Raw genomic sequence first — 22,766 nt, forward strand, 5'->3', positions numbered from 1 at the left:
TGAAATTTGTAGATTTAGAGAGAGAAACTTGTCAACACAAGTGGTGTGAATGAAATGAAGTTCAACGAGCCCTATTTATAGAGTTAAAAAAAAAAAGTTTAAAAACTCGGACGTCCGAGTGGGATGTCCGACTGTCGCCACTACGGCGGACGTCCGCCCGCCCGTGGGGGTGACGGGCGAGCCCATCCGACGGGCGGTGGGGATGGGCGTGGGCCATGGGCGCCCATCCTGCCCACTACGGCGGACGTCCGATCGGACGTCGGCGACGTCCTACCGCGACGTCCGCCATTAGAGATGCTCTAATGAAATACTAGTATTTTCAATTTTTAATAAAGAATAAAATAAAATCCACTTATCAATTTGTGATTTTACTGTATCAATTATCTTCAACGATTTAGCTAGAAACTCAGAAGTCAGCTTCATACGACAAGAATCCAGAAACAGAAAGCGATGCCGTTACAACTTTGATCGTTCAATTATCCACACCTCTTTCCACATTTCCTCTCAATTCAAGAAACCTCAATTCTCGATTCGCTCCACCATCTCCCGCAATGCCAAATACAGACTAAAATAAAAGAGGGAAAAATGTTTTTCAACGATTTTATTCAACGGAAACTTGCAGCTCTGCTGCAGCCGTGGCTGCGAGGCCACCACGAACTCCAACTCAAATTCGGCCCTCTCCGCTCAAACGGCGCCCTCACCAACATCGCCTTTGACACCTCCGCGCTCAACGAATTGCTGGATGATCCCTCCAAATTCTGCTTCAAGGAAGTCACCGTCGACCACGTCAGCCTGCAATTCACCCCGTTTTCCTCTGCCGCATTCACTCTTGTAGTGCGCGGCGTCCGCGTCGTTCTATCGCTTGGGTACTGGTTTACGTGTTATTGAATTTTTGTTTACTTTTCTGTTTGGTTTGATAGTTTGATTGATTGAATTTTCTCCTTTCTATTTGGTTGTGGTGTTGGGATAAAAAAGGGAGGAGGAGGATGAGGGAGGGCTGAGGTGGAGGTTGAGGCGGAAGATGAGTGATACCTTGGCGGAGGAAAGGAATAAGGTCCTTAAGGATATTGATCCTGAGGTACTCTAATCACATATTTGCTCTTTCTGACTTTATCTTTTGAAATGTTGCTGCAATGTGTTGGTTTGAAAAATGTTTGGCTGTTAAGTAGAGATGCACTGTTTTACTTCTGCAATATGGAAGTGGTAATATTACTTGATGATCGTTTCCTGTTGTTGGTCCCATTGATAAATCTATGAAGTGTCACTTCTAGTACTGTCATTTGCTACCTTGTTTTAGAAGTTTGAGGATTTTGGCTCAGATTACTTTTGTAGACGAATGCTCCTTTGCGATAGGTATATCTGAAAATTCATGAGTGTTAAGAGAAAGCAACAGCTATTTGTGTCTATGTGATCTTCATTTAGTTAGCACTTAGCAGGGAGGGCAAGCAAAGGGAAACAAAGAACCTTGATACCTTTCTCTTGGATTTCACTGGGAATGATGTTGTTCTATAGAAACGAGCTTAAGTTCCGCGAAGCACAAATATTTTTTTTTTATGCTGAAGACTCATTTGACTCATCATTCTCCAATTAGAATGACTTTTATGGAACAATATTCACACCTGTTAATATTTCATAGCTTTACTTTACTCAGTCCTCTTAGTTGTCTCAGAATATGCTTTGAAATTTCTCATTCATGTATAATATTTGAAGCAAAGTATCATTTGCATATCCTTGCTGTGTTTCAGGGTTGTGCCCTGCATGATGCTATTAAAAAGATTTCGGACATTAGCACCAGAACATGGAGAGATTCCTTATGGAATACTGTAACTAGACATTGTCAATTGCTGTTGGAGGATGTTAATGTACTTCTGCAATATCCTTGCATATATGATGGGGCCTTGTGCTCATTGTACTTGAAAAAATTTGGAGCAGCATCACAGATTTTAGGCCACAGATGCTTCATTAAAGGGTTCATGAAGTCATTTTATTTGCCTTTTGAAGAGAGTTCATTTGATGTTGATTTTAATGGTTTTGAAATTACATTAAACCACCAAAATCGCAGAACCACTGTTTTTCCTGCAACCAATATGTCTGTATTAGTTAATTTGAATAACCTTCAGTCCATGAACTTATCTTTTCATGTTCCAGCATTAAATTTTATATTTTCCCCAGCAGATCTCTCTGTTATAATGTTATTATATGGCCACTTGTCCAGAGAGAACAAATGTACCAGGCCTGGGAGGCAGCTTTGGAATATAGTGGCAAACAAAATTAGTTCTCTGCTTCCAACTTCTAAGTTGTCATTGGTCAATGTAGTTAGAAGTGCATTGCTATGGCTGAAATATAGTACTACCTACCACAGTATACTTCTACAAGTTGGATATCCTTCCGATGAAGTGATGAGAAGGTCAGCTATTTTGATGTTCCATGACACAAGGTATTCAAAATCTGTGAGATCACAGTGGAAGTCGATGGCTGAAATTGAAAATGAGTTGCCTTCTGAGGAAATTGCAGTGGCAAGGAGAATAAGTCGCGAAAAAGTGTTGTCAAGCAGTCTTGAAAGGAAGTTCCAGTCCACCAGGACTCCCTCAACATTGCATCGGCTGCTTTTGCTCATTTTGAGCACAATAGGCAGTTTGTTAGTTTCACTGATGAGGGTGTTCTTTTTGGACAAAGTTCTGGCTCTTTTTTGTGCTACTAGCCTTCATTCTGGCTTTGTTAGTGAAAATCTGGTTCTACATAAAAGTGTAACCTTAAAAGTTCAAGAAATTTCAGCAAGTATATCTGCGGATGATGCCTTACAGTCTTCTGTTCATGCAAAGACATTTTCAAACATGGGGTTTTCATATCAAGACTTACTCTCATTCAGGTTTTCTGTAGATGAATTATTCATAAGATATCTGGAAAGAATATCTGAAAATTCTCTTACATTTTCCACCGGATGCTTGAATGTCCACTCCTTTTTGACTGCAAAAGCTGGTGCAAGTAGTCGCCTGAAACAACAACAGAGGATGGAAACTGATCAAAGACAGATTATTATACGAGCCGAGCCTTCTCAAATTATTAATTTTCCTGAAGCTGTTTCTGAAGATGGAGATGATATAGATGATGTTGCTAGAACTTCAGTTCCTCAGTTAGATTGTCTTCTTGGAAATTTGTGGTCGAAATGGAAGAACTTATTTTTAACGTCTGAAAAAGAAAATATACCAAATAAGCTCCCTCCATGGCTTCTTTGTAATATGTGGAGCTGTTTAATTGACAAAGGAACCAGTGGTTCGGGCTCTCAGGTAGATTGTAGCCTTATTGTTGGTAAACTGAATTTTAACCTGGAATATTATTCCTTTGCATCAGCTGTCGTACTTCTTAGATGCCTACATTGTGCCCTTGATAGAAGGAGAGAGATTGTTTTGCATGTCTCAGAAACCACCATCCAGGATCAACCAGTGAGTTATTTGAGCAGTAAATTTGCATCATTTTCAAACAAAATTAGGATGGACATTCCTCGAATACTTTCTGCAAAGCATGTTCAAATTGGGGCTCTCTTTGCTGGACCTACTTTTGGGATATCTTTGTCAAACAATCATTTCCATCCTAGTGCAGCGAACCCAAGCCACTCAGTCACACGGCTCTCTTTTGAAATATGCAATATTGAACTTCTCGTATCACCAAATGTTAAAGATTATGCTGGGTTATTAAGTGACATTGGACCAGAGAGCCCCGGGCTTATAGAACCTCAAGAAATTGGCAACTCTGACTCAGGGAACGGAGCTTACAGCTGTCAAGAGAAGACTTCACTCTGCGCATACTTAAATTTTGAGGGTTTGAAGGCTTACACTGATGAGAGCACTGAGAGCAAAAAAAACCAAATTATAGACTTGAGGCCAACGACTGCAAAGCTCAAATATGTGAGGTAATATCATCTTCCCTATGCATCCAAACTGCTTTCATGCCTGAACTGTACACAGTTCATGATTAGAACTTGTGTATGATACCGCAAGAGGGTCTTTTCAATCACATCACACATCCACTGCTTAATATAGTGGTTGCTATTTTATTCTCTCCTGAGAATACTCCATAATATGTTCATGTCCGGTCCGCCCTCCAAAACCCAACAAAGTTATAATTACTCTCTCCGTCCCACCGAAGATGACCCACTTTCCTTTTTGGTTTGTCTCCTGGTTTGTCCCAACCAAGATGACCCATCACTAAAAATGGAAACACTTTTTTCACTGGTTTATTCCCTCTTTCTTCTTATTCTTTCCACTTAACATACAAAATAAAGTTGCATTAAATCCCGTGCTGCCCAAGGAATGGGTCATCTTCCTTGGGATGGAGGGAGTGTTATCTTGCTTAGGCAAAGATTTGACTTTTAACTGTATATAGAGTTAACCTATCCTCTTTAGTGGCAGCATGAGTAGTTAGTTCTTGCACTTAATCTTCTATAATAACTTAATTTATTGAAGATTGCTGATGTGGGAGAATCATATTCATACATCACTATTTAGGAAGACATCTCTTAAGGTGAAAATTCATCTGTCCTTCCAATTTCTATTGAAGCATATTTTAGTCTAATGCAGAACTTTTTTAGTAAGAGTTCATTGTGTTACTCATATATATTTTGGCAATCATAGATTCAATAAGAGGTCTTTTTGATTTGACATCCATCTTATGTATGGCAGGAAGGATCATTATGCACTTGGTACATCACTCATTTCTGTCTCAGCGGCTCTTCATTGGGTGGGTACAGGGTTTTCCTGTTTAATGTTTTTGGATGAGTTGCATGTTCTGACAAAGGTGATTCGTCTCCCATATTCAACTGGTATAAAAGTTGGAATTTTGTGCCTCCACTTGTCATATACCATGATACTATTATATCTTTATTTGGTTTATCTTTTGTACTTACATAGTTGCTTTCTATTGAAACCAATATTCTATAAGCTTGCAATGCGTATGCTGGGTGCTACGCTGGCAGCCAACACCTTAAGTACCTAGGAGGCACTTGAGTTTTCAACAGGCGCTGGTTTACTAGTTTTTTTTCTGCATTTTAGTCTCAGAAAATATTTTGAGCTTTAATTTTGGAAAATCTCAACTAATATATCAAATTCAGTAATAACACTTGAAATCAATGTAAAAAAAGACTTTGTTGAGCTTGGAAGCAGCTTCTCTTAGAAGAATAAATCTACATTATCCATGTCTAGTGGAATTTAGAAGATGTCATAATTTTGCAAAACTATGAACATATGTTCAATACCCCCTGAAGAGGGACAATCTATTGCTCCATTTTTTTTTATCTTCAATAAAAACAGCTCAGCCATCTATCTAACTTTTAGCAGTATCTAGGAAACGTTAAGTGCATAGCTTTCTCTAGAGATGATTTAATGGAAGTTCTAAAAGTTATCCTATGCTATGATTGTATTTGTCTTCTGCCTTTGACGTTGCTAATGCACCGTGATAGGCAAAAAACAAGAATGTTACTTTCGGTTGGGGGGTCTGGTCATTTCTGTCTTATTTCAGATTTGGCTAAGCATTGGAGTTGTATTACTCAGTAGGATGGTATTTAGGATGAATGGATGACTCATCCCTTAGTCGAACTTCTTTTCCTGTTAAAATTTTTATGTTTTCCACCCAATAATAATAAAAGAAGTTCCTCTATGATCTTGATTATTATGTTGAGTTATGATATTTTCTTCTTTAATGACATATTCTTTTCCAGGTTGTTTTTGGAGTATTATATGAGTCACGTGCCCTGCGGATGAATCTTTCTGATCGTGATTTAAGCCGTGAAGCAGCATCAGGAAGAGATATAACTCGTTTTGAATCTGAGAGCGGATTCTCGGTTAGCAGAAATCATGGATCCCATGTTACATACCCTAAAGTTTTTTTAAATGGAAAACTTGAGCTTAACTCGCTTGACATGGTTCTTCATAAGTCTCGGAAAAGCTACATTTCTGAGACCTATACAAACACCTTGCCAACTGATAGAGAAGCTGGCAACAGGGCGTCCTCAAATGACATTTCCCACAACGGAATTTACATCACTATGAAGCATTCAGTGATGGAGTTTATTTCCAAAGGACAGGACATGGATGTTACAATTGATACAATTGGATTTCGATGTATCATATTCAGATATTTGGCTGAGTTTCATGGATCTTCAGATAAATCTGAGCTTAAAAATCTATTACGCTCTCTGGATTTTTTGACTGAAGCATCAGTTTCTCATATCAAATTTTGTTTCTGCTTGAGAAACCTTGATGAAGCTGTGCCATCTACAAGCTTGTTCTATACAGCTGTTGAACCTAGATCTCATGGCACTGAAAGTCTGCATGATCATTGGCTGTCCGTGAAAATTGTTATTTCTCAAATTTATATGGCTGGATGCCCATTAAAAGATATTTTGGTCCATGACTTTGAGGAATTCAATGCTGCTTTTTCTGTTGGTGGTGAATTCCAGGCAATCTCTTGTGAATGCAAGGTGTTATGCCTTCTATACAGAAGATTTTTGTTTATGTCGTGCTACAGATGAGCTTCTCAATTTTTCTTCTTCCTAGTTAAGTGAATTATTCACTTGTATAATTGATTATCTGAACTTAAATTCATAGACTTTGATGTGCTTTTTAACAGGGTGGTTCCATGTTACTTGAAGCAAAAGCTGTGACAATGTTCAACGAATGCTTTACTCTGTACTACCAATGGGTTTCAAAACTTCGACCGTCTGGTAAATTTACAGCTGCACAAGATATCAGCAAAATGGCTTCTGTAGCTGGTAACCCCTGCATAAGCCGTCAGCAAGTCCAATGTCAAGAAGCAGCAAGAGATGGTCTGGATGCATTATGCGTGAGTATTTTGCATTTGTCTCTCATTCTTGTGGAGAGGCATGAATCTGGTACATTCTCGCCAATTTCTTTCTCTCTCCTTCCTCCCGGCTCTTCTTTTCTTTCTTTCCATCGTGCGATCCTTTTTTTTTCAAATATTGTGTCTGAATATGATAAGCTAGTTTTAACAACGATGCAGGCAGAATCCAGGAACTTCTACTTGAGGTTGACTTTCATATAAACCTTGAAGTGTTAAATACAGTGAGAAAAATCGCAATCAGGGATTCCAAGTTTTCTCTGCTTTCTCAATTCAGAGATGAGGACCTAGGACATAATCTAAAGGTTATTCAAAGTTCTTTTTCTTCTATCTCTCCTGATGATTCAGTTCCCAGGTTTATAAGAAAGGGCTCATCGATCTCTCCCCACTATAAAAATACAATTCAGTCAGAGGTTGATGCTAATCCACCAAGTACCTCAATCCCTATAAGAAGTTCTCATGTTGATACTATGAGTTGTCAAAAGTATATAATGAAAGAGTTGCAGTATTCCCTAGAGGCAGAGAGACCTGCAACAAGAAACTGCTCTGATCCTCCATGCTCAAATGACATTTGGGTTGGCAGTGGTTGTATATCCCAGTTTGATGTGACCATCTCTCTGCATGAAATAAATGTAAGTCTTTGATGAATTTCTAGGTGAAAACTGATCTGAAAATATTCCATGGTTATACTTGAATTATAGCCTGAACTCTGACTATATAGTGACTTTTTAGCCCTTACTTAAATATTCTATGGATGTACAAATTTATGAAAATCAGTGATATGTATATAGTCACTATATACTTATCACTGATTTTTACTTAATATAGTCACTATATTTTACAAATTTTTAATATTGATATGTAGTATCTTCTAATCAACCTTGTTTGTTATCAGAAGGTACTGGATTTTTGTATATATGTTATTTTTTTGTGAATAAAATAATTTACTATAACTATGGAGGAAATGATGAATACCTGTATTCAAATATTAAGCAGGCTTGTTTAGACTCAATTGTGCTCATGAGCTTTCAATATGTTCTGAAAATCATGTTGAGCAGGATTTGATGATAAACAAGCCACACTTGGAACTTTCTATAATTTGTATGCTATGGCCCTTTCCTATTCATTTGAACAGATGATGCTTTCTTCTTTGGAATCTTTCTCCAACTTTTTGGGAAGGGAGGGAACCTCAAATGTGGACTCCAGGCGCTGGTCCTATAGCCAAGAACCAGAGGGAAATATGGAAGAAATGGTTCCTGATGGTAATTGTTGTCTTCCCATTTTGTTTAAAATATTCCTTTCAAAGTCAAAACTCGAACTAAGATATCCATGCAACTTCTACAGGAACAATTGTTGCCATCCAAGATGTCGACGAACACATGTATGTCACAGTTAGAGATGTGCAAAGTGGATATGATATATCTGGAGAAGTCCATTATTCACTGGTGGGAGAGCGTGCACTTTTCAGGGTAAGATGCTTTGACACCAATATTTCAAATTTCTTTTGCACCTTTTTATTTGAGCTGGTATATATTTTAATGTAGAGGAAAGATATTCTCTGAGGATTCCTAGTTAAGTCAGCAGACTTATTAAAATCCACCATTTGCTTTGCATTAGCATTTGTAGTCTTCTTCAATATATGCATTTAGAAATGCTTTGATCTTTAGTTGGCTACATTCTTTTGAGGCTCTACATATGAGGTTGGCTTCATTTGAACTAATATTAAATTTCATATGGTTATGTTTGTTGTGTAGTGATCCTGAATAGCTGTAGTAGGGGATTGATGCCTAATTGATGTTGGACTGACAGACGACAAAGTAATGGTTCCATCATAGCCTCTGTTACATGGCTAGATGAAAGCACACTGTTATATATTTCTCCATTGTTACTTATCTGTGTACCTTTTTTATTAATCAAACAGAACATGCTATACATTCGTCAAATAGGGAGATATAGGTCCCATCTTTAGACTATCATTAATTTTCTTTTGATGTTTAATTTCTTTCATGCGGAGCGGCAAAATTACTTTTTTTTTTCTCCCTGTACTGGGAATAATACTGTAAATGTTTGCTGAACAGTTAACTTCTCCTGAAAGAGGAAGTGTGTCAGGTTGGCCTAATTCACTGCGATTAGTTTAGTGTGATAATGTTTTGTCCTTTGTGTATATTTTCTATATTAGTCAAACATCTATCGTTATTCCTAACTTTATAGCTAGTTACAACCTTGATGAACCAATATGCCTTTTATTTCCTTAACCAAGTGTTACTTGGAGTGCCTTGTAGTCTATAGTTACAACCATGCTATCATGAGGGAAGTTTTCTTGATTGGATAAGCAATCCAGTAGTATTGACAATGTTTACTAGATGTACTGGCATCTCATTTGGCTTCATCTTTATTCTGTTGCATGACTTGATTTCTTTTGCATGGTTCTTCAACCCTGTGGGTTGACCGACAACCTTTTTGGTGTTATCACACAATTTCTCTGTTGGATATTGGTTTAGGTAAATTATCAGAAGCCAGGGAGATGGAGATCACACATTCAGCATTTTTCCCTAATTTCATTGTATGCTAAAGACAACTCCGGGGAACCATTGCGGTTGAGTTGCCAACCACGATCAAAATTTGTTGACGTCTGTTCTAGTGGTAGTGGGTCTTCACTCTGGGAAATGCTTCCCTTTAAACCTGATGCTTATGAAGATGCTGTTGGGTTGGAATCTTCTACATATATATCTAAAAGGGCGTTCCACCTTGTGAATAAGAAAAATGATTGTGCATTGGCCTTTATAGATGGCATGCTTGAATTTGTCAGCAAACCAGGAAATTTATTCAAGTGGAAAGTGTTTGATGACCTTGGTTCAGTACGTAATAGTTTATCACCCAATAGGTTTATTACAGAGGGGCTTTCCAGCGCCACTCCTGTATCAGAGGAAGAAGGTTCGACAGAGGCTGGAAATCTTCAAAGTGATTCAAATGTCACTGACATGGGATTGTTAATGACAAATGGGAACCTCATGGCAATCACGGTTAATGTGGGGAAGGTTACTCTAACAATTGTCCATGAGCTTTCAGAAACTGAGGAAAAGTTCCCGTTACTGCAGGGATGCATCATGCCTAATCAAACAATAATACATATATCAGATGTTAAAGTCAGGATTATGGACAGATTTGAAGTTATTCTCTATTACTTTGATGGCCAGCAAAATTCGTGGTGAACATTTTGAATTAGATTTCCTCTCGTATCCATTTTTTTTTGCAGCAATATTCTTGTGCATTTTTAGCACTTATTAGATGCTTAACATTACATTATTTGTGATTGCAGGAAGGAATTTATTCAACCACTTAAAATCTGCGCTTTCTATTCGCAGAAGTTAGTCATTCAGGGTGCTGAAAGTCCTCTTCATGGAGGGCCTAGTCGCTTCTTTGCTAATTTTAAGGAGGTTTGCCACTTGGTTCTTCAATTCTTTTTTAAGCAACAGATGTTTTCAATATAAAACGTATTTTAATGCATTGGCAGGTGACTATATCGCTAACCGAGCTTTCCTTGGATATCGTGTTGTTTGTGGTCGGGAAGTTGAATTTGGCTGGTCCTTACGCAGTCAAAAGCTCTCTTGTTCTAGCCAATTGCTGCAAGGTTTTTTAGCACAAGCCTTCTTGGCATAAATAATTAGATAAGCTGTCTTTCTTCGTTGAAATCATGATAGGATACTATTCCATGTCTAGTTCTTGAACATAGAAATTTGTTTACTAATTTATTCCCATAACTATGGTTTCTTTTCAGGTTAATTGCCTAAAAAATTATGACTTTCGACTTATTTTGAGTTTTCAACAGGAGTTCTGATACATTTCATTATTTCAATAACACCTCCACCTTTTGATTTGTAGCAATTTCAACTCCCCTAATTTCTGTGGTGATCAAGAATATGATATAGTTGTCTCTTTTTTCTTTCTCCATGCACAGATATTCTAAACGTTGTTTGGTACTTCCCAATTTTTTTGGGGAATCAAGTGTATCTTGATGATAAGTATTTTGTACATGGCAAAGAAATAAATGCGTAGATAAGAGTAACATTTATTTAGCAAGTTAAGACTTAAGATCCAGTAGAAGCGGAGAAACAGTCCCCCAATTCTCATTCCTTGTCTTTCCATTTTGGTTAGGTCGATAATCCCAATGAATTATGGGTTCTCCTCATATATTCTTTTCCATATACCCAATTGGATTTGGTGTTTCCCATCTCACTCCTTAATTTCCGATCAAATATTTGAACTTATTCTTTTTAAAGATGAATATTCTGGGGGATGCAAATTGAGGCGCTGTCTACAACACCTTGGTTTAATTAGAGATCATGGTTGGCAGAAGAACTTTATTCGTTTCCAAAAACCTGATAATCTTGAATTTGAATTTTTGGTTGTAGATAAATTGGTAGAATCCTTGATAAAAAGGGAAGAAATGAATGGCTAACATATTCTTCTGAATGTACTTGTGAGATTAATTTGGGAAACACATAGAGATGCAAGAGTTGTTACTTGAGTTTGTTGCAGTTTCTTTGTTCTAATATGAGTGATGGTTTATTATTTGGTGTATTTCTGATAAAGCTTCGCATGTCAGTATGTGCAAAACCTGGTACGAATGAAAACCTGGTACAAATGAGTTGTTACTTTACCTTATAACTCTACGATGACTCGCTTATAACTCTAGGTTGATTCTTGGTGACTATTTTTATTCTGTTGATCTTCTAACTAATTATTTGTGAGGATTGAAGCCTAGTGGTAGATGAAAGGTCTAGGCCAATTTTCATTTTCTAAGTTTTCCCTAAGGTGCTGAACTAGCAATTCTGACTGAAAAGGAGTGTATTGGACTCATGTCAATTTTACAGCAAGATTTTTAGTTTTTATGAGTTTATATTCTACTGCATGCTCTGTTTTATTAATTTTTAGGTCTAGGTCTCAGTTATCTGATCTTCCATAAATACCTCACTCTGCTTTACATTTTCCATGAAATGCGAGTTTGACTATGGCCTCTTTTTTTACCCCTGTATATTAGCGATGTACAATTAATGTTTTTAGATGGCAGGTTGAAAACCGGTCTGGCTTGACCCTTCTTTGTCAGTTTTATGATAGTCAGGATGCATCAATATCTTCGAGGCAGTCTGCCACCATATTCTTAAGGTGGTCCATCCAACTTTCAAGGCTTGTATAAATGCCCAGTACTTAGTTCATATCCTGTGAAAATATAATAGTCGAGTCTTCTATGGTTCAGCACTTATACATATTCTTGAAATGTGACCATGGATTAGCAGAAAGATGAGAATGACAGCAATGATTATTTTATGAACTGGATGTATGTTGTAAGAACCTAGATGGCCCTTTTAATGATTACATGTAAGGCGCAACATTCAGATTCATTTTAACGACTATGGTAGCCTTTATTTAGGAGGATTGTGCGTTATATTTGTTTGTCACTATATTTGTAAAATTTTCTCTAATTTTACAATTGGGATTTCATGATCATAGGCACCTATCTTTGGCAAATCAACCACCAGAAGCATCTTTCTTTTCATTACAACTTGTCCAGAAAGCTCTTTCTACTTCTCTACTTCATCTTTCACTTTTAGAAGCTCGAAATTTTGCTTGGAGGACTCGGATTATGTCATCCCAAGGTTAGGCACCTTGTTTCTTCTTGTGACCTCATTGAAGCATGTACTCTAAGCTAACTCTTACTTTGCGATTGCTGTTTCTGAGATAATTGAATTGCTGAGATTTTCTAATAATTGGTAAGGTAGCAGTCTTACGAGTTGTAAAGCAGAAGTTATTGGATGTGAGTGAATTTTCTGAAAAAGGGTAAAATGTTAGTACAATTAATTGCCATGAATAATTCTAGCAAATCTGCAATTAACAAAAAAACTCATTCTCACACACACACACATATATAGGGAGATGATCCAAACAAGAATGCATCTAAATCTAGAAATGCAGCCTAAACCTTGGCCCTAGGATTAGGTGATCTAATGGTCAATAATTAACCAAAAACATTGAAGGTTATTATTAATCAGTTTTAGGTCATTTTTCTAAAATCTGGGTTTTATGTTATTTTTAGATCATTTTAGGTCATCCTTTATTAAAATTACCTAAAAATAAACTAACAATGACCTAAAAATGCCCTCCGTATGATTTTGTTCCGCGTTTTTGTATTAAGATTAGTTTTGCATAGATCAACAAAATCGATGTGAGTGAATTTTCTGGAAAAGGGTAAAATGTTACAATAAATTTCCATGAATAATTTTAGCGAATCTGCAATTAACAAAAATACTCATTCACACACACACACACCTAGATGCAGACTTTGGGCATTGAACTGTGATTTTATAAGATTAACTAATTTGATGAATTCAAAATCTGTACCAACTGAAAATTGAAATTGGTTCTATTTTTTTCCTTCTAAAAGTTTTCATGGCAACTGAATGACTGATAGAAGTCCATAGGGTTCCATTTTAACCCAATTGGTTATAGGAGGGATGGCCCATGGCATGGTTTACAAGCATTTTCCCTATGTACTCTTTTTTTTAGTTTATTACCTATGGAACTTGATAATGAGTTTTTATGTATAGAAATTAGAAAACATATTATATTACGAAAATATTATGATGTCCTGAAGAGGTTTTATCTATTAAGTATTTATCATGCTGACATTTGGTTGGTTTTTTGGTAATGCAAGTAACAGTCTTTACTTTTCATGGTCTGGAAGGATAAGTTTGATATTTAATCCCCTTTTCTCCACTTGTACAGACTCCAAATCTTTTCCCGGCCCCTTTCTTGTTGTTGATATTTCGAAGGGCATTGAGGTATGAACTCACTCTGACATTTGGAGACAATTATATTCTGTTGTATAACTAGAATAAATTTTACTATCTTTGTTTGCATTGTTATATAACTAGGATGGCTTATTGATCTCCGTCTCTCCTCTACTAATGATTCACAATGAAACTGATTTCACCATGGAGCTGCGTTTGCAAAGGTCTCAGAGTGAGGGAACTGACTCTGCTTCACTAATATTGAAAGCTGGAGATACTGTGGATGACACAATGACAGCATTTAACGCTGTTAACTTGACTGGTGGTTCGAGAAAAGCATTGACATCTTTGTGTGTTGGTATGCTCTTATCTTTATTTGTCCATTATTTTAGTACATTAATGCAGAGGTATCACAAAGAAAAACTTAGGAAATTTTCTTACAATTGATTAAGACATTCTGTTAAGTGAAATCCAATTTGGTGATGCAATGTGCAACACGGAAAACACAATATGTAGTTTGATGATATAAATCTCCACCTTAGATCACAGAGTTTTCTAGTCAATTAAGTATAGATATTTTTATTTTTTCTTTGACAATGTTCATAGAGTTGTGATTTAGGGAGAAACAAATCAAAGATTATGAAATGGTTATGTTGTCCATCAATATAACTTCTCTTTTGACTTATTTTTTTTCCATTCTATTTAGTGCCTGTGTGTTCTATTTCAAATTGTGAAGAACTCGAAACTCACCCCATTCAGTATTAATCTGCAGGGAACTATGTATTCTCATTTAGACCACATTCTGGAGATGGTTTGGGTAATTTTGAGAAATCATCCATAGAGTGGTCAGATGAACTTAAAGGTGGGAAGTCCATACGCCTATCTGGGCTATTTGACAAACTAAGTTATCAAGTGCGAAAGGCATTTTCTGTTGACTCGACTAGATTTTCACTGAGCAGCGCAAATTGTGCTGTTGCATCTGAAGAAGGTTTTGTTTCTAACGTATATTTCCTGATACAAACTGTTGGAAAGACAATACCTGTTATAAACCCAGATAACTTTGGGCATGCACCTGGCAATAAAAATTCACCAGTTGCAATGCAAGAGCAGAAGGAGATTTTTATTCTTCCCACAATTAAGGTTGCAAATCTATTGCACACAGAGATACATGTCCGCTTGACTGATAAAGGTATTTGGGATTGAAAAAGTTTGTTGAGGCTTCTATTCAGTTTGCTGGATATTTAAGAACAAATCTCACCTTGTTGCAGATCCACACAGCACTACAGATAATGACAACATATGGAGCCAAGCAACTATTTCATCTGAATCAGCTGTCAATTTTTATGCTAATCCTGATACTATCTACTTTGTGGTGACATTAACTTCTTTCGAGTCAAGCTGTAAACCAGTAAATAGCCGTGATTGGGTGAGAAAATTACAAAAGCAAAAAGGACATATTTCTCATTTGGACATTGAGTTAGACTTTAGTGGCGGAAAGTACTTTGCTATGCTGAGGTTGTCTCGTGGACTCAGAGGCACATTAAAGGTATTTATACTGAAAAATAAAATATAGTTCATATCTTACTGAAATTTGCTAAGTGGTTGGGCTTGTTCATTAGGTGGATATCTTTACTCCATATGCACTGCAGAATGATACAAATGAGCCATTATTTTGTTTTTCGGCTAACCAGAGGCCTTTATATAGGTATCGTGCATTTTTTGGTAGATTTAAAAAAAAATATATTGATAGTTGATTTTATCACTAACAAGAAACTGTTTTTGGCAGGGTTGAAGGATTAGGTACCAGTATTCCTCCAGATATAGGATCATTTTTACCTCCTCGTTCCATCAGATCGTGGTTCTCAAAGTAAACATCGATCTTCTATATTTCTTCTTATTACATTGTTGCTTATGTTTTCAAAGAAACATCCATGATAGTACATAATTGATTTTCAGTTAAATAAGTACTCCCTCCATCCCAAAAGTTGAGTTGTATTCCTTTTTGGGATGTCCCAACTAAGTTGAGTCATTTTCTTTTCTGACAAAAAACAAAACATTCAATCACTTTTCAACACAATTTCTTAATCTTCGTGCCCAAAAAGTTTCGACTCAACTTAGTTGGGACGGAGGGAGTACTTAAAATGAAACCTCTTTGACTAAGTCGAACTAACTTCTCAAGTGTACGGGCAGAGTTCCCATTTTCCATGCTCAATAAGACAAAATTGGTGTTCCTTAAGTTGTACAACCATCCAGATTCCAGTCTATATTTTATTGGAACCAAGAGTAACAGTCAAGTATTTCTTAAGTTGGTCTAATAATTGTTACCTGCATGTCTTTCTATAACCTTTTTCTGTTTTTCTGGCAGCAATTTGTTTTTTATGTAATTACTTTCTGCTCAATTTCTTTGATAAGTTTTATTAACTCTGTGAAACTATGGTAAAATATTCCTTAAAAAGTTGGCAACACAGTTAATTTTACCTAAATGGAGTGTACATAAGATGGTCGTGCTATAACTTATATATCCTGTCTAATTAACTAAGTTCCCCATATTTTTCTTCATGAGATGTGACCCAAATATAAATGTGTAATGTGTACAATTTCTCTAGTAAATTGTGACCAGAACCTTATACTTTTTTAGCATAGTAAACTTATTTTCAGTCAATAAATTCTGATGTGAAGATGAAATCAATTTATAGTCAGCTAACTGAAACATTGTAAAGTTCTGTATATTACTACCATGTTATTTACCTTTTTTATATACCTTACCCAATGCTAGATGCCACAAATTGCATTTAAAGTTGCTGGAGGAGAAAGTGCTGGAAGCGCCATTGGACTTGGATGTGCTATCAGGGCTTGCAGAGATAGACCTCGAATCTGAAGAATCTTATGGATCAAAAGATATTGTGAGGCTGGCAGTTTCTGTAAGGGCATCAGTCAATAAAGATTCGCATATAGTATCGTTAAGCTCGCGTTATATTGTTTGCAACGACTCGGATGATGTAATTGCTATCCGCCAATGCTACATGGAGGTATTCTGAAACTCGAACAACTCAATAACAGTAAATAATAATGGTGAACTGAGTTGTGATCTGAAAATTTTCTCTTTTTGAAAGGATATGGAAGAGGTTACCAATATCGACAGTAAAGGGAGGATAGCTTTAAGGCTGAAGACAGTAATGAGAAAAAAGAAAGTTACCAGCTTTATTGATAATATTCTCAAAAAGCATACAAAATCTCAAACTGACTCGTCATTTTTCATTCAATTCCGACCAAATGAGATGGGACTTTGTTGGTCGGGACCAATATGTGTGGCCTCATTAGGACGTTTTTTTGTGAGATTCCGAAAATCTGTTGATTTTCCTGAAACTCAGTCAGATAACATGTCCACCAAAGACAGTATTGGTGAATTTGCAGCTGTTCATGTGGTGGAAGAAGCATCTACCATAGTCTTGCATTTCCGCAGGCCACAAATGACGAATCTCCCCTATAGAATAGAGAACTGCTTACGTGATACCCCTTTAACTTATTATCAGAAGGTCTGATGTGTAGTTTTCCCATTTTATCACGTGCAGTAGTGCGCTCTGATTTTTGCTTACACATGTTCTTGTATTCCTAAATTGCGTCAAATGCTTGCAGGGTGGCTCATCAGAGCCAGAGACTTTAGGAGCTGGAGGTACTATTGACTATGTCTGGGATGACCTGACTCTTCCACATAAGTTAGTTGTTCAACTTGATGGTAATTCTCATGTTCTGAGTATAAGACAATACAGTTGTGGTCAATGTTTTCATCGACTTTTCTTGGAAATACATGAATGATATAATGATGTTTTTGTTTCAATGTAGTGGTTTAATAGTTGATAGGGTGTTTGATCTTATTGTAAAATCAGTTTAATCAGTAGTGAAGTATTGGATAAATAGAAAATCTTGAGTGTTTAATATAGCACCAAAACAGTCTTATTGTCACAATTTAACAAGTTTGTTAAAGCAGGATCTTATTTCGAAGTATAGGATAATATTATATTCCTTTTAACAAAGAAAATTATTGAACACATCTAATATTTTTATTAGCTTCAGTCATGGAAGTTGTATTAAAGAGCTTGTGTTCTCAGCAAACATCACTCTGTTTTGTTAAGATTGGCCCCTCTGAAATGGATAGAAATGACATTTATAGAGAAGAACTCTTTTGCTAGATTTTAATTCCTTATACAAAACTCAGGGTGAACGTGGTATTTACATTTGGAACAATTGGGCAGGGAAATTTGATTATAGTGTTTGACTGTTTGTTACATAATTACTAGTTCTACAATGAAAAAACCACCATATTCCATTTCACCAGTATACAAATGTTTAGCTGTCTGGGGTTCCTACAGACAACTTTGGAGGCTAAGTCATTACAAATATGAAAGATGGAGGAAAAGCTTGGGTAACAGCTACTTTATAGTTTAGATGGAAGATGAATCAACCACTGTTTTAATTTTTTTTTCAAATGGAGAAACTAACTTTATTTCTTATGAAGCAGACATGTGTTTTATTGTTCTTGTTAATGCAACTCAAATGACATGGGTTTGTGATTATGCTGTTTCCTTGCTGTAGATGTGCATCTATTGCGAGAAATCAACCTAGATAAGGTACGATCTTGGAAGTCATTTTACCGGAGCAAGCAAACCAGAGGTCTAGGACTTCATCTACCACCGGAGAAGAAGCCAGAAGATCAGAAACAAACTACGTACAGTCGGTTAACGAGTATGGAGGGTGCTAAGGTGGGCTTTGAAGTATATGCTGAAGGTACCACAAGAGTGTTGAGGATTTGTGAGTTCTCTGGTAGTCATAAGGTGAATACAGGGTTCAGATCCAGCAGAAAACTGAGGCTGAGAATCTCTTATTTTTCTCTCCACTTGCTGGAATATGGAAAGCAGGTTAGGTTAATATTCACTATAAGGCCATTTCAGTACTCATTTCTTTTATGCATATATCCATCTCTGAAGTACCATGATTGACCACAGCCAAATTGAATCATCAGCAATAGTCGGTATCAGTTATATTATGAGTTACAGCTCATAATCAGGTCCCTGAACTTTTACCTTTGTATCTTGAAACCCTTCTTTAATTTATTTCATACCTCTTGAATGTTTTAGTGCTTAAACTCAGTATAAAAGGCTTGTTTATACTATGGAAGGGTAATGCTTGATACAACAAAATGAAAGCAGAAGAAAACTAAAATTGAAGGTCCAGGTGCTTATTCAGAAAAAGGTTCAAAGAAACAAAGCTTAGAAGTTAAAGAAAAAAATTCTTTTGCTTAATAACCATGCATCCTTTGAGTAGAAATTACTATAATGAAGTGCTAGGCAGGCCATCATTGTTCAGTATTCAGTTGTGTTAGTTTTCTGAATATACCTGTTTGATCCGATGGAAATTGTATATTGCATTTTTTCAGTAAAATTAAATACCCCAATCCTTGAGTTAATAAAAGAAGAATGAGAATGAAAGAATGCCAACAGTATCTTGTCAGGTAAAAGCTGATTACCAAAGCTCTCTCCTCAGGGTCAGATACGGCCTGCTGTTATAGAATTGTTGGATACATTTATCAACCCTCTTCATTCATATAGATGTAACTGGCAAATCCTTTGTTTGTCAGGCCTTACTGTTTTGAGCTGGAGCTAGATTTTAATTCCTTTCTTTTTTTGTTTTTATTGATATTTCTTTGGTTCCTAATCTTACATTAAGCTACAATTTTCTGAAGGAGGTAAATCTAGGTGACCCGTCCCGCTATGCACCAATAATTATTGTGAGGCTTGAAAGAATTAATTGGGATGGTATAATGACCAATCAGCTAAACTATAGCCAAATCAGAGTGCAGGTGCTATTATTTTTATCGTTATTATTGCTCTCTCTCTCTCTTGGTACGGGTTCATGATTATATGCTTTGCTGATCATTGTTTCTAATAAATGCAGTCGTTAAGTGTGGATGAGAAGTGGGCTGGGGCTCCATTCAACACCATGCTTCGCAGGCACCAGTTGGAGAAGTCTGATACAAATGAGTGTGTCCTTCACATTGGACTAGTTTTACTTCCAACTAGTTATAATGTCAGACAAGTAAAGTACCTTTCTATCGTGCTTCAGGTAATGCAGTTTCTGGAGTTAAAGCGTGTGCCATGTGTTCTATTTTCTGAAATTCGCTTTGCACAATATTTGGTGTCTATTATAAAATGTGAGTCATTCTTTTCATAAGCTTTGTCAAATTCCTTCATCTTTGCAGCCTCTCGACTTGAACATTGATGAGGATACACTGATGAGAATGGTTCCATTCTGGAGAAGTTCCCTCAGTAATTCAACTACGTCCAGTCAGTACTATTTTGATCATTTTGAGGTCCACCCTATAAAGGTTTGATATCCTACTTGGTTGTATTCTTTATCAATCAGCTACAAGTACTTACTATCATCTATACAAAGCAACTGATCCGTGCTTCTCTATGATATTAAAGATCGTAGCAAGCTTCCTTCCTGGGGACTCACGTTACAGCTACAGTTCAACTCAAGAGACTCTTAGATCTTTACTCCATAGTGTGATTAAGGTATGAAAGCAACTTATTGAATAATTCATTTTCTTTTCTTCTCGTTCTCTAGCTTGTAACTGGTATATTGTTTTTGTTTTCAATATTGTGCTACATTACTGATCTTCCTCTCTTTCAGATACCTGCTATTCAAAGAAAAACTGTTGAACTCAATGGCGTCCTTGTAACACATGCTTTGATAACACTGAAAGAATTGACTATAAAATGCGCACAGCACTATTCATGGTACAGTGCTCTACCTTTTGATCTGCGCTCCTGGTTTAACAAGTTGGCTTCCCTATATTAATTAAGTTCAATAGGTATGCCATGAGAGCTATCTACATTGCCAAGGGAAGCCCGCTGCTTCCTCCAGCTTTTGCTTCTATATTTGATGATCTTGCTTCATCCTCCCTTGACGTCTTTTTTGATCCTTCAACCGGCTTGCTTAATGTTCCTGGGGTAACCTTGGGTACTTCCTTGTCACTCAATATGCTTTTGCAACTATCATGATGTTAACTTTCTCAATATTATTGCTTCATGTTCTATATGTGAAGAAAGAACATGGCTTGCATATATTCAGTGTTTTATCTCGAGAGCACCTTATGTTTTCTAGTCATCATTTGAATTGGATTGACTATGTAAATGTGCAGTACATTTGGATGTCTACAGAAGATAGAGAACTTTGGTTTATTGTGTTTTCAATATCTATGTTATATAATCGGTTTTAGTATTACTGCATTGTGATTTGTGAGTCTGGCCTGATTCGGGACCTTTTGAAACCAGGCACTCTCAAGCTGATCAGCAAAATCGTAGACAACAAAGGTTTTTCAGGAACAAAACGCTACTTTGGTGATCTGGGAAAGACAGTATGTCATTCTCTCCTATTTTGAAAGAGTAGTTGATTTTAGTTTCCATGGTACTAAAATTTCAACATGTGTCCCATTTGCAGTTAAAAACAGCTGGGTCTAATGTGCTATTTGCTGCAGTCACTGAAGTATCAGACTCTATTCTTAGGGGAGCAGAAACAAATGGTTTTAATGGAGTGGTGAGACTTGATCTCTTCGCATCATTTCAAAAACATAAACTGGGGATCTCGCACTTAAGTGTGTGAAGTACATATTTTGTAGGTCAATGGTTTTCACCAAGGAATTCTCAAGTTAGCTATGGAACCATCTGTTCTTGGTAGTGCTTTCATGGAAGGTGGCCCAGATCGAAAAATTAAGCTAGACAGAAGTCCCGGGGTTGATGAGGTTTGTAAAGGAGTTAAAAATTTTACTCTCCTGGGACCATATATGGATGTGATGCTTGCTATAAATCAGCTTTTTCATATAAAGTTTACTTAAACAACTTTGAAGTGCAGTAGAAACGTTCTCTAAGTATTTCATCCTCCCAATCCACTTATGTTCTGGGTGCTGAGTTTACAGTCTCAAATCTTTTTATGTTAAACTATGCAGCTATACATTGAGGGCTATCTTCAAGCAATGTTGGATACGATGTACAAACAAGAATATCTTAGGGTGAGAGTCATTGAAAACCAGGTAATGTCGATGATGTTATGTCATGCCTAGAATGCATACCAGTCAGGTGCTTGGATAAATGTCTGTGTTCATTGTGGCTTCAGTATTGTTCTTTATGCCTGTCATAGATTGATCCAGAAATGTTGACAGTCCACTTTCACCACTATCTGTCTTTACGATAGGCCGGTAGGGTATCTAACCATGACACATTTCAATATTGGTTTGCTTGTAGGTTATTCTAAAAAACCTTCCTCCAAGCAGTTCTCTCATCAATGAGATTATGGAACGTGTAAAGGGATTTCTTGCTAGCAAGTCACTGTTGAAGGGGGAATCTTCAAGTCATTCCCTCCAACACATACGGGGAGAAAGGGTAAGCGTATGCTCTATCTTTTGTAGGGACACACACGATCCACTTTGTAAGAAAACTCGAACTTCGCATAAATAAAGTTAAAAGGCTCCAAATTAACAATAAGGGAACATGCTTAAAGATGTAAAGTGAAAGATATGTTGATGTTCTCTCCTGTAAGATATAAAATAGGATCTATTCTATAAGCATGGCTGGGCTGCTGCACCTTTCGTTGGCAAAATTGTTGAATTTTGAGGATACATTAATTGCGTTAGAATTTCACTAGCACAAACTCACTGTCTTGTTTCGAGTCAGTCATCTAAAACCGAGTCACATGACAGGAGTGGAAACTTGGCCCTACGATCTTGACTCTCTGCGAGCACCTGTTTGTGAGTTTCATGATCCGTGTGCTGCGGAAACATTCTGGCAAAGTTATCGGCAGAATAAAGTGGAGGGATGAAGAAAAGGCAGATGAAGAGAAAGCCATTGATGAACAAAAGGTGAAGTTTGTGTGGAAATGGGGATTGGGGAAGTTTGTGTTGTCAGGTATAGTGGCATATATTGATGGACGGTTGTGTCGAAACATCCCTCATCCTTTAGCAAGAAGAATTGTTAGTGGCTTTTTGTTGAGCTTTCTTGATCAAAGTGATGATGAAACAAAGTGATGTGTACTCTTAATTGTGCAATGGAAATTAGAAGCCATTTTGCAGCA

The 22,766-nt window shown here is 36.8% G+C and overlaps 1 protein-coding gene across 4 annotated transcripts; it reads left to right on the forward strand.

Annotated features, from left to right (window-relative positions):
* Positions 1-427: 427 nt before the first annotated feature.
* LOC125208015 lies at positions 428-22,766 on the forward strand. Of its 4 annotated transcripts, XM_048107552.1 has the most exons (37): positions 428-866; positions 976-1,078; positions 1,746-1,862; positions 2,216-3,910; positions 4,680-4,794; positions 5,714-6,475; positions 6,625-6,886; positions 7,015-7,484; positions 7,988-8,114; positions 8,197-8,321; positions 9,354-10,060; positions 10,172-10,289; positions 10,367-10,483; positions 11,924-12,018; positions 12,364-12,509; positions 13,636-13,691; positions 13,785-13,998; positions 14,413-14,829; positions 14,909-15,186; positions 15,260-15,345; positions 15,427-15,507; positions 16,417-16,669; positions 16,754-17,176; positions 17,277-17,376; positions 18,234-18,556; positions 19,381-19,497; positions 19,593-19,760; positions 19,897-20,022; positions 20,123-20,212; positions 20,331-20,437; positions 20,512-20,660; positions 20,975-21,057; positions 21,141-21,236; positions 21,319-21,441; positions 21,646-21,729; positions 21,941-22,078; positions 22,396-22,766. In XM_048107552.1, the coding sequence occupies exons 3-37, from the start codon at positions 1,855-1,857 to the stop codon at positions 22,717-22,719; spliced, it is 8,583 nt and encodes a 2,860-aa protein (XP_047963509.1). In that variant the 5' UTR covers positions 428-866; positions 976-1,078; positions 1,746-1,854; the 3' UTR covers positions 22,720-22,766. The 4 variants fall into 4 exon arrangements, with proteins under 4 accessions (XP_047963509.1, XP_047963510.1, XP_047963511.1 ...); XM_048107553.1 differs by lacking the exon at positions 1,746-1,862; XM_048107554.1 differs by lacking the exons at positions 21,646-21,729; positions 21,941-22,078; positions 22,396-22,766 and having other exon boundaries at positions 21,178-21,236; positions 21,319-21,413.

This window comes from Salvia hispanica, chromosome 2, assembly GCF_023119035.1.
Source record: "Salvia hispanica cultivar TCC Black 2014 chromosome 2, UniMelb_Shisp_WGS_1.0, whole genome shotgun sequence".
NCBI classification, from domain to species: domain Eukaryota; kingdom Viridiplantae; phylum Streptophyta; class Magnoliopsida; order Lamiales; family Lamiaceae; genus Salvia; species Salvia hispanica.